Source organism: Periophthalmus magnuspinnatus, chromosome 13 (genome assembly GCF_009829125.3).
Source record: "Periophthalmus magnuspinnatus isolate fPerMag1 chromosome 13, fPerMag1.2.pri, whole genome shotgun sequence".
Taxonomy (NCBI): domain Eukaryota; kingdom Metazoa; phylum Chordata; class Actinopteri; order Gobiiformes; family Gobiidae; genus Periophthalmus; species Periophthalmus magnuspinnatus.
This window is the reverse complement of record NC_047138.1, coordinates 17,001,645-17,017,608: the sequence shown is the minus strand read 5'-3', so window position 1 is coordinate 17,017,608 and position 15,964 is coordinate 17,001,645. Positions and strand designations below refer to the sequence as shown.

Sequence of the window (15,964 nt, the reverse complement as noted above, 5' to 3'; positions counted from 1 at the left end):
AAAATGATCACTATTACCATGGCAATAACAATTCAAAACCACATATTATATCTTCTGAATGGTTAAAAGTGCTCAGAATGGTGCCTGAAAGCCATAATTTTATGTGTGTATGTATGTATTTATTATTATTATTATTATTATTATTATGACAAGTAAACAATACATATTTATATATATATATTTTTTTTTACCTCACATCTCACAACATCTGTTTCATACCTGAAGTGGGCACGAAGGTGAATGAGACAGATTTTCTATTTTTTTTGGTTCTTGGTAGCGGAGAATAGCCAACCTGAATACAGCTCACAAATCAAGGCCTACTGGTTTTGGCCAAAATCTACGCTCTGTATTCTTAGGTTTGTAGAGCCGTCAAACTGTATCAGGCTAGGATTTTGAGACGAGGGCTCTGGATTGTTGAGGTGGTGGTATTTTTGCTTGTCCTTCTTCAGCTGGCCTTGTCGGTAAGCGTTGGTAGTGGGCTGCTCCTGAACCTTCATGTGCTCCTTCAGTTGCTTGTTCTCATCTTGCAGTCTCCTTAAAACCGATTTTGTGTTATTGTGAGACTGGATTTCATTATCGGGGAGCTGTGTGGATCCACTGCGGTTGCTGGTTGGCTGTTGGCTGCTCTTGAGCCCCTAAGCATCCCTTGAGTCTCTTATTCTCCTCTTCCACCTTCTTGAGGTAATCACTGAGGTGATTGGTAGACAGGATTTTCTCTTTAAGACTACTTTGAAGTGTATACATTTCAGCTCTATATTTTTCCTGTGCTTTTTTTTAGCTAATTGCAGCTCCTGTCTCAGCTGTGTCAAAAGATCAGTATCAGAAATTTTGACTGTGTTCAATTTTTCCTCACTCTGTTCCAACATCTCAGTTTGAACTTCTTCGAGCTGTTGACAGTTGCTTACTGTTTTGATGGTAAGCTACAGAACGGTCCCAATCTTTTACTATCAGCTTCTTTTACTGCCAGCTTCATTTCATCAATAATTGTGATAATATACAGTATATCATACTACTACAAGAATAATAAAGAAATATATAATAACTTGTCAATTCAGAAACAAAAACAAGCTGTTTAAAATGCAAAGTGCTTGAGACATGTAAACTCGTGGTGTTGGTGTTCACTCAAATGTATTCTGAAATACCTTTTATATAATATTTTACTTAATTTAGTTTTTATTTTTTATTTTTTTCCTCCTATCTCACGACATCTCTTTTATACCTGAAGTCGGCTTAAAGGTGAGTGAGACAGAAGATTTTTATTTTTATTAGTTCACACTCACTTAATCCACTTCTTTATACAGTCTATGTTTTAATAGTGACAAGCGGATTGATCCAATATATCGATGTATCAATATTCACTCAGGTATTGAAAAGTATTGATTGATAAATGAGGTGGGGTTTAGCAAAGATAATGACCAGGTAAAAACTGTTATAGTAGAGGAGTTTCAGTGCATTTTAAAACAAAGCGTATTGGTATCTGTATAGGATGTATATGGTGATACTTTGCAGTACCAGCGGACTGGCCACTTGTCCAAACTCGCAACGGGTCTAAACTAGCAATACCTTATCCGGATTTACCCGTCACAGGTACACACCCATTGCTCTTTACCTACTTTGTTCTTCCATTGTATTAAAAATGGTTGATAATGTATATGGCTTTGTGCTGTTGGGAGAGGCAGGATTTGGCTCCCATTGGGCTTCGTTATTTTCCAACTCAGAAGTTAGCAGACCTGTTTTTTATTATGTTGTTTAAGATCAGTATTTAAAATGTCCAAAATATAACATAATGATTCAGTGTCTGTGTACACTAGTGTATGAATGTGTGTGTGTGAATGGGTGAGTGGTTCCTTGGTGTAAAGTGCTTTGAGTGCTTTGAAGGTGGAAAGGGCTATATAAAAATGTGACAATTTGCCATAGATTTTTACTATAAAGCAAAGAACAGCACAATTCTTTAACCAAAAATTCTAGTTGACAATTCTAGATGCTAATTCTAGATTCTTCCAATTATTAGGTTGAGTATTGGTATTGAAGACAGCAACCATATGACCATTCTGGGATATTTAAACCTATAATTTTTGTGTTTTTGAACATGCTTGGATGGTAACCATTGAATAACCTCACCATACTACTATAGTGAAATGAATGAAACTCTGTGAAATTCTACTTTTGCACCAGCCCACTGCCTACATTTGCATATTAATGATGCAATTATCTCCTTAAGACATCACTATTTCCAGTCTCTCTCTCTCTTTATATATGAACATATCTGATTTGAATGCTCTCTGCTGCTGCGCTGATTTAAACACCATTTTACAGAGATGCTCCGCTCAGTTTAACCAACAGCCTCATTTGCATAGCGTGCTCGTAACACTTAGCTCATCATTTACTGCGCTCATAAAACTGCAGTGTTAAGGATGTTGAGCCAGGCAGGACAACAACATGCCATCTGGGTAGACTTTTCTCACAAAATATTATTTTACATGTTCCAAACTTAAGCTTGAAATTTAAATGCAATTCACTTTGAGAATGCAATTTATGTTCTGGGTTTCAGATGACATCACAACATCTGTTGTCAAGTCTATTGCATGATTCTATGGAATTTTAAAGTTAAAATCCTATACAGTGCCAGTCAGAAGTTTGGAAGTAGTTTTTTTCTTTATTTTTACTACTTTCTACATTTTAGATACATACAGAAGACATCAAATATATGAAGTAATATATATGGAATTATGTAGTAAAGAAAAGAAAAAAGTTAAATAACGAAATATTTACTTGACAAAGTAAATAACAAAACAAAGTGGAGCTTTGAGGATCTGAATAATATATATATGTATATATATGTATATATTTATTTATTTATATATTTGTAGTTATTATTTCCTTTTTTTTTTCTTTGCTACATAATATATCCATATATCTTACTTCATGTATTCGTTGTCTTTCGTGTATATATAAAATGTAGAAAGTAGTAAAAATTGAATGAGGCGATGAGTTCAAACTTTTGACTGGCAGTGTATATACTTGGTTTATGCTATACTGTGGAATATTATAGCCAAAGGAACAATATTTCCAAGGAAATGAGCAGGAGGAGACCCTTCTACAGGCCAAATAAGATGTTATTCAGTGCAATACAAACATCCATAAGGGAAAAAACATGCTTTTATTTTAATTTATCTTTGCCGAAAAAGTTTCATACTATGGCTTTAATACAGATGGAACAGCTAAAATGAATGTTGTTAAAATGCGGATCTCTGTTGTAATGCAGTGAGTTGTTCGGTCTAGTCACTAGTAGAAATGATCTAAGGTTTAATATTTGTGAATTTACCTTTATCTGGCGTTATGACATCATCACATTCTAGTATCTGGAAACCACCAATAATCATTATTAAAGAAGACATATTGTGCTTGTGTCTATAATTAAAATATATGACACCCGTGGATCATTATGTAATATATTAATATAATTTGGACATTTTAAATTGTAATATTCAACTAAAACGACTTAATAAGAGAAACAAGTCTGCTGAGTTCCGCCTTAGAAAACTGTTTTGCCCAATGGGAGCACACGCTGCAATAAATTTCATCACAGCAAAGATGTGTAGCTGTTGCCCCTCCTATGGATAGCTGCACATCACACAAGCGAGTAGTGGATTTTTTTCATTTATACCAAACCAAAATGACTGTGACGCTGCCAAATCCTACATATGTCACTGAAGAATGAATAAAGTACGTCACAGCAGGTATATGCTGGTGGCTGTGAAAACAGAGGTTGATCGGCAATATGTCGTCTTGAAAATAAGTTCTTAATGGTTGCTCGAACATGCAGGTATCACTCTAAATACAAAAACCTCCAGAGGGTAAATGAGAAGGAAATGACCATAACATGGTTAAAAGCTCTGAAAAGTCGATTTTGTACAATAGGTCTGCTTTGAGACTGTCCCAAAATCAAAATGTACATTGTTAGTGAATTTGAATAATACAATGAATTGGAGATCAGTTCAATAGATACAAGAACTTTGCTTTACTGCCTCTCAAGCATTTTGTGGCAGTTAAACAAAGTTCAGAATGGCTGTGCCACACACACATGCCTCCTCTCCTGTCCCAGCCCAGAGGTACACAGGAATACAGACAGACGTGTGTGCAGACAGGGGGCGCTAAATATTAGGGCAGGGTGAAATAGCCGAACATTTTTATCACAATTTTTGGGCTAGGGATGGGACAGTATTCAATAATATTGCGATTAAAAAAAAGGTCTGCAATTAATTGTTTGTTGCAATTTTTTCATAATCGTGATCATCGCACACAATTATAATAATACATTTTATTTATTTCATAATCACCTTAAGGCACCAGACTGCCTCATGTTTCCAGTGTCAATACAATGTTTAGATGTTAGTTCTGGTGTTTGCCCACTAGGGGGCCCTTGCATAGCATAGCAATGAATCTTGTTAGCTTCTGTGCCTATTCTGAAATGGCAATGGTTCTTCATCACAGTCAGTCACCGTCATGGCCAGGCAGGCAAAATGTAGACTCAAGATTATTTTGACCAAAATAATTGTGATTAACAATATTATCTCAATAATTATTAAACCAAGGTTTACAGTTTTTTAAAAAGAAATCACTAAAACATCAATTACTATACAATTTGCAGGTGTCTGAGTGATCACCTTTATTGGGTTTTTTTGGGGGGTTTTTTTGTTGTTTTTTTGCAAGTGAAATTAACAATGAATGAATAATAAATATGTCAATTATATAACTCTTGACTATAAAAAAACACATGAACCAACCTGAGAAAGCCCCCAGAAAAAGAATATAATAAGGATATGTTGGCATCACAGCCATCAGCTGTGCACCATGCTATTCAACTATCGCTAACCTAGTGATAGCAAAGTTGACACAAACACGTATATTATTCATACAAATCCAAACTAACACAAACTACATTCAATAGTTTATTTCACATGATATCGTATTTATGATGCATATTTTCGGCTCGTTTGTCAAACAATGCAGGGTGGTTGTCTAGTGTCTGCCAAACTTGAGCTGAAAATATCCATCGTAAGCAACATGTGAATTAAACTATTCAATGTAGTTTGTTTTAGTTTGGATTTGTATGATTAATGGTACGTATTTGTGCCGACTTTGCTATCTCTAGGTTAGCACTAGCTAAATAGCATTTTGCACAGCTGATTGCACAGCTTACGAGCAGCGGTGCTTGGTTTTGCTACAACCATGAATGAATCTGAATACCTGTAATTTACCATCTTTCTGTGTAAATATCTGATGTTACAACATGAAAACCTGCAGTTTATATTCAAGTGCGGCGTTTATATGTACAAAATGTATTTCCTTTTCAAATTTAGCTGGCGTGACCTACATTCAGGTACACTTAATAGTCAGAAATTTATGGTAATTGATGTTTTTGTGACTTTTTAAAAAAACTGTAAGCCTTGGTTTAATACTTATTGTGATAGTATCGTTAATTGCGATTATTTTGGCAAAAATAATTATGAGTCTAAATTTTAATATCCTATTTTAATGTCCCATCCCTAATTTGGACTGTCTGCCTTTTAGGGATGGGCCAATCATCTGTACATGTGTGCGTGGACATTTCGACCCAGGCCTCACAACATTTGGTTAATTACAGATATTTGAATGCTGTTTTTGTGTAGACACTGGCCCTGGTCTGGTCCTGGCCAGGTCCTGTTCTGGTTAATGATCTGATTTGAATGTAGACCAGGTTTTTATTTGCGTAATTAGCGTCAGATGCAGATTTTTAACCAAATTGTGTCTAAATTAAACAAAATGAACCGGTTTTGGATCTCAGAGGGAGGGTTTAAAAGAGTCTCCCCAAAACCAGAACTCAACCCAGACTAGGACTGGACTGATGTTGGACTTTGCACAAGTGTGAACTGGACTCGTCATGTCAAGTGGGAAAGCATCTCTCCTGCTTTTTATCTCAGTCGGCATCTTTGGGGTCCTGGCTGAGATTCGCAGGACTTTCACTTATGAAGAGGACAAGCTGAACTGGACTCAGGCTGTGGCCCGGTGCTTAAAGCTGGACTCGGTCTTGGCCTCGGTTCTGGACCTCAGTGAGAACTTTGTGGCTGCTCCTCCCTCGGGGAAAGCCTGGACTGGACTGAGACGGGCCTGGACCTGGGCTCTGGAAGGTGACTCGCAGCGACTGAACTCTTCGTGGGTCCTGCACTGGGCGGATGACCAAAAGCAGGACATGGGGAACTGCACCACCCTGAGGACCAGTGACCAAAAATGGGTGTCTCGAGACTGCACCGCAAAACTCCAGTACGCATCCTGCTACAGCCAGGTGGACCAAATGCATCATATTGTGAAAGAGTTTATGGACTGGGGCACGGCGCGGGAGTTGTGCCGGGCGAACTTTACAGACCTGAGCTCTGCCCGGAATCAGAGCCAGATTTCTGAGATCCTCAGAGCATTCAATGACCGATTCCCCAGTACAACAACTGCCCACACATCCACCACCACCTCAAACTCTCAAACCACTTCGGACTTCATCTGGATTGGTCTGAGCTGGCGCTGGGTGTGGTGGGACCAGAGCCCTGTCTCATGGAGCGGTTGGGAGTCTGACCCTGATGACCCGGCTAAAGGCTGCATGCTTCTGGAAGACAGTGGCAAATGGACCCAAGAGGAGTGCGACAAGGAGCACGAGTTCATCTGCCAGAAAGATGAGGAGCAGCCGGAGCCAATGAAGCTGACCAAAGTGAAGCTGCGTCTGAATCCAGGATCTGCAGATCTCACCGATCCAATGGTCAAACAGTCCCTGCTGAAAGAGATTGGTCAGAGGCTGCAGAGGTCAGTGAGGACCAATGTCAAACTGAGCTGGGGTCAGTGCAAAAATGAACCCACTAAAACGGTGACCTCCGCTCCCTGTGTGCTGAAGGTGCAGCCATGAGGAGGAGCTCAGAACCTTAAGAATATGAGGGTTTGTTTTTTTTACAAATATGAATGTAGAGAATGGAGATGCTCAGGACTGAACCAGGACTGAACCGGGACTGCATCACGACTGAACCAGGACTGCATCGGGACTCGACCAGGACTGCATCAGGACTGAACCAGAACTAAAGTAGAACTGAACCAGGACTTGACGAACTGTGCAGATGTGTGGAGTAATTTTATATTGTCCAACTCTCAATTGTGTTTTTCTTTTGTCTTTTGTTATGTCATGTCTGCATGTATGTTAATGCTATTCCGGGGCAAATGTCTCCATGAGTACCAAGAGTTTAGCTTGAGTCCACTTACTTCATTTGTGATTATATTTTATTACTACTACTACCACCACTGTTCTTACGACTACTACTGTCAGTACTGGGCATTTTCTTGAATGGAGAATCTGGTGGTTTAACAAATTTAACAATTTTAGAATAAATGATTGAACCTCCTGTTTCCCAAGTTTGTACCATAGGGTTTACTGGATATATGGAATACTATATTATATTTATTGATACTTTGCAGTGATGTCATGCTGGGGGTGTTGTGCATGTATGCCTATGTTGGAATCTTCTTCAGTTACCATGGTGGCACAATGCACACAAAACGTTTTAAGATCATCTGAAAACACAAGAAAAAATACAAAATCGATTAAACAGCACATTTTGCAGTGCTTCTGATCACTGTGAGTGTTCTTGATCTTATTGACGTTTTGATTTTGAACAAAACGATGAGCCTGACTGATTGAAAAACTGTTGGCTAATACTAGCTAGGGTGTGACTTTAATGTTATTTAAGAGGGACATTTTTAACAGCACAAAATCCTCTGACCTGTTGTAGTTCCAGTTAAGACTGTTTTTTTGTGGTCAGATTCTGTTAAATTAAAGCTTAAAGTCTAACAAAGCCTCAGACAGAGCAGTGCCTACAGTTAGAATCACACCCCTAGGCAATGTTGATGACATCAGCTGCAAAGTATCAATATACATCTGTACATTATATTTGAAATTTTGAGGTTTTTAATTTGTGAGCTACACACTTAGAGGTTTATAGATGTTTGATTTCACAATATGTAAATTCAGATAGATTTGAAGTCTGCAATAATATGATGTGTGTGTTTGTCAAATTCAATAAAAGACAATAAAACATTTCTTTTGCGTTTATATGAGACAACAAAGTCATGGAGATACTTTTCTAGTTCTTTTCTGCATAAATAAGTTTCTGCATGATGTCCCGTGTGGTTCCGTCTTGTGAGTGCTACTTGGGTTAAATACAATACATACTTCAATTTCAATACTAAGAAATAGGCTTTACACTCAGTACCTTTTCCCTTACCACGATGATAAAAACATCTTTATTTAGACAATAGAATGTGATCAGAAAGGTTTCAATTTTGTCATCTGTCTTTTTTAGTATCAATACCTGCTCAAAAGAGTGTCCAGTTTTGATACTAGCTTTAATATCTGATTTTCGATACTTTTGACACCCCTAATTACGCGCAACTAAATGGTTCGCCAGTTTCATGCCACTGTCCCCTTTAGTCGACTAATGTCAGAGAATCAGGAAGCATGCGTTGTTGTTATTAGCTTTAGTGTGAAAAGTTGTGAAAGATGCTTATAAACTTATTGCCGTGAGTTATTAGGATGATCAGAATGCAACTTTGGAATGCTCATATCCCAATGCAAAGTCTCTGTCCAGCCTAAAAAGTTTCTATGGTTTATTATTGAGTTTAGTGACTGAGCAAAATTGTTTTGCTATTACTACTGAAAACAAAACTGGTCCATATTAATTACTGGTGAACATCAACTGATCATTTGAATTTGGTAGGGCATCTGGGTTTCGAATAAAATGAGAGAAAATAAATAACCTACATTCATGAGGGATCGTAATAATGAGTTGTTCCAGCTAATTCCAGGAAGGAGCTTCCTTCCCCAACACAATTTTGTTTCATATTGTTTTTATATCCTGCCAGTAGTTCTTAATTATCCACAACAAAGATGACATTTAATATCGCTTTTGTGTCAGTAATTTGGTTGCACTGTTTCGTTTTGTATTTTTGCGTGTATTTCTGCTCTGTGAATGAACATGGGACTGGGATGGGATTTCCAACTTCTTGCTAATTTATTTTAATGCATCTTTTTTGTGTGAGTCTAATCATGCAACACATAAAGCAGGTGTGTGTGTTGAGGACTGAAGTATTAGTGCAAGTTCATTGAAAGGTATCACACTGCCATCTGCTGGGGCGTTTTGAATGTTACAAAATGAGCAACGAAATGAATTGATCTGTTCTCTGTAGTTATTGGTTTATCTAGTATTAAACTTACTCCATCTGTAAGGAGAAAAACAGATGAAATCAGCATATTCATTTACAGCTCAGATCTGTGGAGTGATGACCCTTTTCACGGCAAGAATGCAGGTTTTTCAGGGCATTTTTGAGCAATATAACATCCAGAATTAAATAAATGTAAAATAAGTTTAAAGGAGTATTATGCAAAATATTTTTTACCATCTTATAGCGTTGTTCTCTCATCAAAAACATGCCTGAAGAGGTTTTAGATGTCGTCCATGCATGTTTCAGTATTATTGTGATCTTTCATGGGTCTTATTCAAACCCTCCTTATGATTAACTTCTGTGCAAGACTCCGCCCACAATCCTACGCCATCCATGCTCCTACATGACATCATTAAATATACAAAAAATAAGATACAAAACAGTACATAGCAACTTGACAAACCTGATACAATGTGCAGTTGTGGTAGCGCTCTGAAGGGGGAGTGACTTAATGTGGGGAGCAAAGGGAGAGGGGATTCAGAGCGTCAAAAATGAAAGTGAAACTAATAAACCATGTTAATGTTTTTGGGTGAATATGGCATTTTCAAAACAAAAAGTAGCATGGTGATCTGAATATGTTATGTGTTACCAGTTAATAAATACCATAATTAAAATTAATAAATAGCAATAAGTAAAATACCCCCTCTTTAATACCCCATAGAAGTAAAATATCCCCTCTTTAATACCCCATAGAAGTAAAATATCCCCTCTTTAATACCCCATAGAAGTAAAATACCCCTCTTTAATACCCCATAGATGTAAAATACCCTCTCTTTAATACCCCATAGAAGTAAAATACCCCCTCTTTAATACCCCATAGAAGTAAAATATCCCCTCTTTAATACCCCATAGAAGTTAAATACCCCTCTTTAATACCCCATAGAAGTAAAATATCCCCTCTTTAATACCCAATAGAAGTAAAATGCCCCCTCTTTAATACCCCATAGATGTAAAATACCCCCTCTTTAATACCCCATAGAAGTAAAATACCCCCTCTTTAATACCCCATAGAAGTAAAATATCCCCTCTTTAATACCCAATAGAAGTAAAATACCCCTCTTTAATACCCCATAGAAGTAAAATATCCCCTCTTTAATACCCAATAGAAGTAAAATACCCCCCTTTAATACCAAACTGTAAAAAATTCTAAGCAAATCAATCAATAATATCTTGTAGTGTATATCCCACGAATCATATAAATAACATCATATTCCCTGAAGAGCATTTAGGTGAATTAAATTAGCTTCCTGAAAACTCTAAATAGTCACATATGATTCTAAATATATATAACACAGGATATCTCTGCCATCAGTGACACAAATTGCAGGAAATTAACTTTTGTTTTTGTCAGGATAAAAATACATCTAAAAGAGCAGCTTGGAACAAATAATAAGTAACAATAATGAGAAGTAAATAAGTATGCACATGTGTTTGTGTGTGCAGTCACCGGCTGGAGGTCCGAGCTCAGGTGGCACAGGCTTTCCTCTCCAAGTTCCAGCTGACCAGTGAAGAGATGGCCATTCTGAGAGGAGCCCGAGACACGCCCATCACCAAGGTACAATTACACTGCCTGTTTTACATCGCTGAACACATTTAACTGTCTATTGTCTGCAAATGAGAGGGTTGGAGAATATCTACTCATAAGGCCTTAAAGAGGAGGAAGTGGAGAGTTGAGGTGGCTCATGCTTGTGCTGCTTTGGTGGAGCAGGGACAAAGTAATTACAAAGGGTTACTAAAACATTTGTGAATGGTTTGCAGCCAGTTGAGGCACCAGGAGGGAGGGGTAGAGTGTGCATTTATATGAATGCGCTGAGGGGGCTGACCGAGAGAAGTCACATATGGATACACAAGTTTATATTGCTGAATTTGACAAAGAGTAGAGAATGGGTTATTTCCTTGCATTCATATTAAATCTTTAAAAACTTAAAAATGCATTTTGATATTCGATTCAATTTTATACCTTTCCATTTTTGTCCCAACCCAGGATTTCTTCAAAGCTCTGCATCGTGTGAAGCAGATCCATGAAGACGTTAAAGTCCTTTTGAGAACCAATCAACAGACAGCAGGGTAATCACTACACTCCGTATTAGGGATTTCAAAATATCACAATTTAGTGTAGAACAGATAGATCCCCATTCCTCTATTATGTTTCCAGCTTTATGAAATAAGGAACTGATGAAAGGTATTGTGGCATAGAGAACCAGTAAAAAAATGAAAATTGTGTAGATTGACGTTAAATTCCCATATGTCTGCGTATTTTGTTTATCCTTACGATTATATTGTGACCTAAATAATCAAGATTTCAGCTTTGGTTTTTGTATCCAACATGTTCCCATTCAAAATATGTAATATTTTCCTTGCATTGTTTATTGCCACGGCAATGGTCCTAACCTTTGGATATAAAACTGGAATGTTATACAGTCCTTACATTAGTTTGAATTCATTCCTATATATTTTTTCTGGCACATTAGGTCACATTACATTACATGAAGAGGCCCTTGAGTTCGTGCTGCTGTGCTGTGCATCCTGTGTGTGTCCTATACAAAGTGTGTGTTCTGTGTGTGTCCTGTATGTGTCTTATATGAAGTGTGTGTGTTCCAGGCTGGAGATCATGGAGCAGATGGCTGTGTTACAGGAGACCTCCTATGAGCAGCTCTATCGCTGGGCCCAGAGTGAGTCTCACACACAGGGCGGACTGTGCACATGTTTTACTATGGGACGTGTACATCCCAATGAGCAAGTTGAAGTTCAAGAGGTTCTGTTCTGTTGTGTATGAAGAGTTGACAAAAAATGTGGAAACACTCATAATGACCAAATTCAATTCAATTTTATTTATATGACACTTTTAAAATGCAACTTAAGCTGTGCAAAGTGTTTCACATAAGTCAACAAAAACAGATATGCATAAAATATGATACACAGGCAAACAATAAAATAATAAAACACCAAGATATCCTGCCTAGTTAGAACCAAATGCCCAGGAGAAGTGGTGCATTTTTAGTCTGGTCTTAAACTGCGCTACAGACTGAGAGGATCTGACAGGCAGAGAGAGGCTGTTCCACAGGAGCTGGTCATCTGACCTCAGAGCTCTGGGTGAAATCAAGTAAATCAAGAGGACCCATAGAGTGCAGACATTTAAACACTATCAATAACATTTTGAATTTCCCCCGATATGAAATAAGAGCCAGTGCAGACTGCACAGCACAGACGTGTCTGTGATGTGTCTCATCTCCTCCGTTTTTGTGAGCAGGCAAGCTGCAGTGTTCTGGACATTCTTTAAGCGCTGCTAGGAGCCCAGGTCAAAATAGTTAATTAAGAATGAATCACATTTACTAAGTACTCAATGAATACCCTGGCCTGAAGTGGTTACTGACCCCGAATTAACCCTAACACTATATTTGTTCATCTAATTATTGAGGATTAGCTATTAGAAAGTGGTACTAACAATACCAGTTTTATGGCCAGTTTTAATTTATTTTTAATTTGTTATATTCGTCGTTATTGTATCAGGGATTACCAAAGTGAACGAATTATTATATATAGTGGCGGATTTTTTATGCCACCCGCCCTCTCTTATCAAACAGCCGCATTACACTGACTGGAGTGGACTTTATTTTTTCGCTCAGCAACATAACTACAGTATGTGCATACTGCGTCTATTAAGAATTAAAAAAATGTTGTTACACTGAAAAGAAAATGCATGTATTCCCTTTTTTTGGTTAGAGCACTTGTCCTCCAACTTGAAGGTCAGTGGTTTGAACCTCACTGTTACCATGGCATACTGTTGTTGTGTCCTCGGGTAAGACATTTCAACATTCCAACTTGAATCTGAGAGAAAGTTTTGAGCATGTCATTAATTAGCTAAAAGTTTTAAAAAGTTTAAAGACCAATGTCAGCTTAGGAAATGAAGTACAAACAAATTGACATGAAAGAACCATTTCTATAATTCTTACCATATTAACATAGTTTGGCAAGGGTTTAGTTTGAATTACACTAAAAATAGGCTCTATAACATTGTGCGTTACTTAGAATGGAATGCGTCATCAAATATATACATTTTCCCCTTCATAATGCACATAAAATTATCTTGTTTTGTAGTATGTTTCTAGTTCCACTACAGACAAAACACCAAGAGGAGGGAACGCTCTGACCCAGATCCTCATTGTACAAGAGTAGCCATTGTCTGAACAGATCCACCACTTTTCTGGCAGCCCTCATGGCGTTGAAAAGTTGTCTTCTATATGTCTGGCTGTTGTTTTGTTTCTGCTGCAGATGAGTGCAGAGGACTGACCCAGGAGACATGTGACATCAGCCCCGTGTTGACCCAGGCCATGGAGGCTCTGCAGGACCGACCAGTGCTGTACAAGTATGCAAACATCCAGCCAAAGTTCTAATCAAATACAGATCAATACATCATGATTCATATCGTATTCTATAGTAAAAATGTCCGCACTAAAAAGGACTGTGAAGGGTGATGTCGTAAACTTTTGTGTGATGTTCCAAGACTACATGCTTTTACGATACCTTACAAATTCATAGGGCTATATAGTCTAGAAACCTGCATTCAAACAAAAAGAAGGAGGGATTGGCTTTTTTGGTATTGTGCAGGATGTATTGTGCATCAAGTAGTTGATTACAGCACAGTGTAGTGTAAAGTTATTTTTATTTTTTTTATTGTATGTTTATTGCAAAAACATAACTTTTTGGGAGTTTTTTCCAGTCAGAGAGGAATGTAGTGCTTGCTTAGTACGCAATGCTGCAATTCCACATTCTGTCCTTTAGAGGGTGCAAACCTACTGCAAGTATGCTATGAAACAGCTCTTTAGCAAGAACCTCACAATAACAGCCCTTATATATGTTACCAGCACAGTCTCACAATGTAGAGCTGAGAACTGTCATTTCTAAATTCTCATTGTGAATTATTATATATGTGAATCATGTGTTGTCTGAAGTAGTCTGAATGAACTGACAGTGGCAAACCTAAAAATAATCCCTGAATTTCTGGGAAGTGCATCTGTCACTTTGCCCAGAAAGCATCCAAGGTCTCGTAGTGACCCTGGAGAGATGGCATTCCCAGTATCTCAATTCCGAGCTATCTTCCATGTGTTTAGTCTGACTGCGGGCCCTAATTAAAACAACCTCATCCATCTCCGTCTAGCGTTTTGTGATTGTCCCTGCCTCTGTACTGTGACTGATGTTGTTTAAAGGTACACGCTGGATGAGTTTGGCACAGCCCGCCGGTGCGCTGTCGTCAGGGGTTTCATCGATGCTCTGACACGGGGAGGGGCTGGAGGGGCGCCACGCCCCATAGAGATGCACTCACACGACCCAATGAGGTACCCCCCATACATGCATTCAGGCTGGGTTTAAGATGGTGTTCTTGAATTAAAAAGTACACCGCAAAATTATAAACTGGTTCAACAGATGCAAATAAATGTTTTACATAATTTCAGTTGGGAAATTTGTAGTTCAGTTGGGGCAACAGCATGTTACAATGTTATTCCTTCATCAAAAACATGCCTGAAGTGCTTTTATATGTCATCCATACATGTTTGTATTGTAATGTAATGTAACGTCATGTCATTTAGCAGTCTCCCCCTGGCACTATTCAAACCCTTCTTATGATTAGCAATAGGAGTCTGTCCAATGCTCTGCCCACAAGCCCATGCTCCCACACGACAATTTCCCATAAATATATGAAAGCATGATACAAAACTGTACACAGCAACTTGACAAACCTGATGCAATGTGCAGTAGTTTCATTAGCGGGATGCACGCTGATTGTGATAACGCTCTGAGGAGTGACTTATTGCACATTTAGCATTTTCAAAACAATAAAAAGTAACACGGGCATCTAAATATGTTCTGCGTTATGTATAAAAAATTAAGCCGAATAAAAAAATCTGCATCTCAACAGTTGGAATTATATAGAGTCAGTGGTGAATCTCACCATTTCCAGATGGGTGTGATTTATATAACTTTGATTGACATATCTTTATTTTTACCATATAATTTAATCTGTTATGTAAGTTTCATATGGCTGTTGACTCCAAAAATGACTTGTTCTTTTAAATCGTTAATTTATTTGAAATCACTCTGTCCTTGGGCAAAACACTTCTTTGACCTTGCCTGTGTTTATTTAACTGTGACTGGTGTTTTTCACAGAGGGTAGTGACTAGGGCTAAAACAAGTTCACCCATTAATCGAAACTTACCAGTTACTGAAATAATTTTGAACTAATTTAGAAACTGAATTATTGTTAAAACAGACAGACTTAAATAGAGTGCAAGTGTATTCAGGATGTCTTTAAGTTGCATCACTTTAGCCTTATCTGGGTCAAATGTGGTAAAAATACCCAATTCACAGACTTTTTACACTTCAGCAGTTGAAATAAGTAATTGGAATAAGCGTCAGAAATTGATTAGCAAAATAGTTAGATTGCAAAAAGTCTAATTGTGAGTTTATTAAGTATTTCATTCTGTTCACTTGTAAACTCCTCCTGGACCATTAACATTAACTAATACATTAAAACTATAAAAATACAGGATATTTTGTTCTTTTCAAAGGACATGTTATTATCTTGATAATTGTTTTCAATTTGATGACTGTGCCAACTCCAGTTGTAATTTGCATATCTACTATTGGCCTACTATTAGTGTTTCCATAAAAC

At 37.7% G+C, this 15,964-nt stretch overlaps 1 protein-coding gene across 1 annotated transcript in view; it reads left to right on the top strand.

The window, feature by feature from the left end:
- Positions 1-15,964, top strand: part of cog6 (component of oligomeric golgi complex 6) — a 62,341-nt gene that overhangs the window by 14,117 nt on the left and 32,260 nt on the right. Inside the window, exons 5-9 of the mRNA XM_033977142.2 lie at positions 10,738-10,849; positions 11,279-11,361; positions 11,896-11,966; positions 13,567-13,660; positions 14,502-14,630. Coding sequence (XP_033833033.1) covers positions 10,738-10,849; positions 11,279-11,361; positions 11,896-11,966; positions 13,567-13,660; positions 14,502-14,630 — 489 coding nt within the window. The remainder of the gene's footprint in view (positions 1-10,737; positions 10,850-11,278; positions 11,362-11,895; positions 11,967-13,566; positions 13,661-14,501; positions 14,631-15,964) is intronic.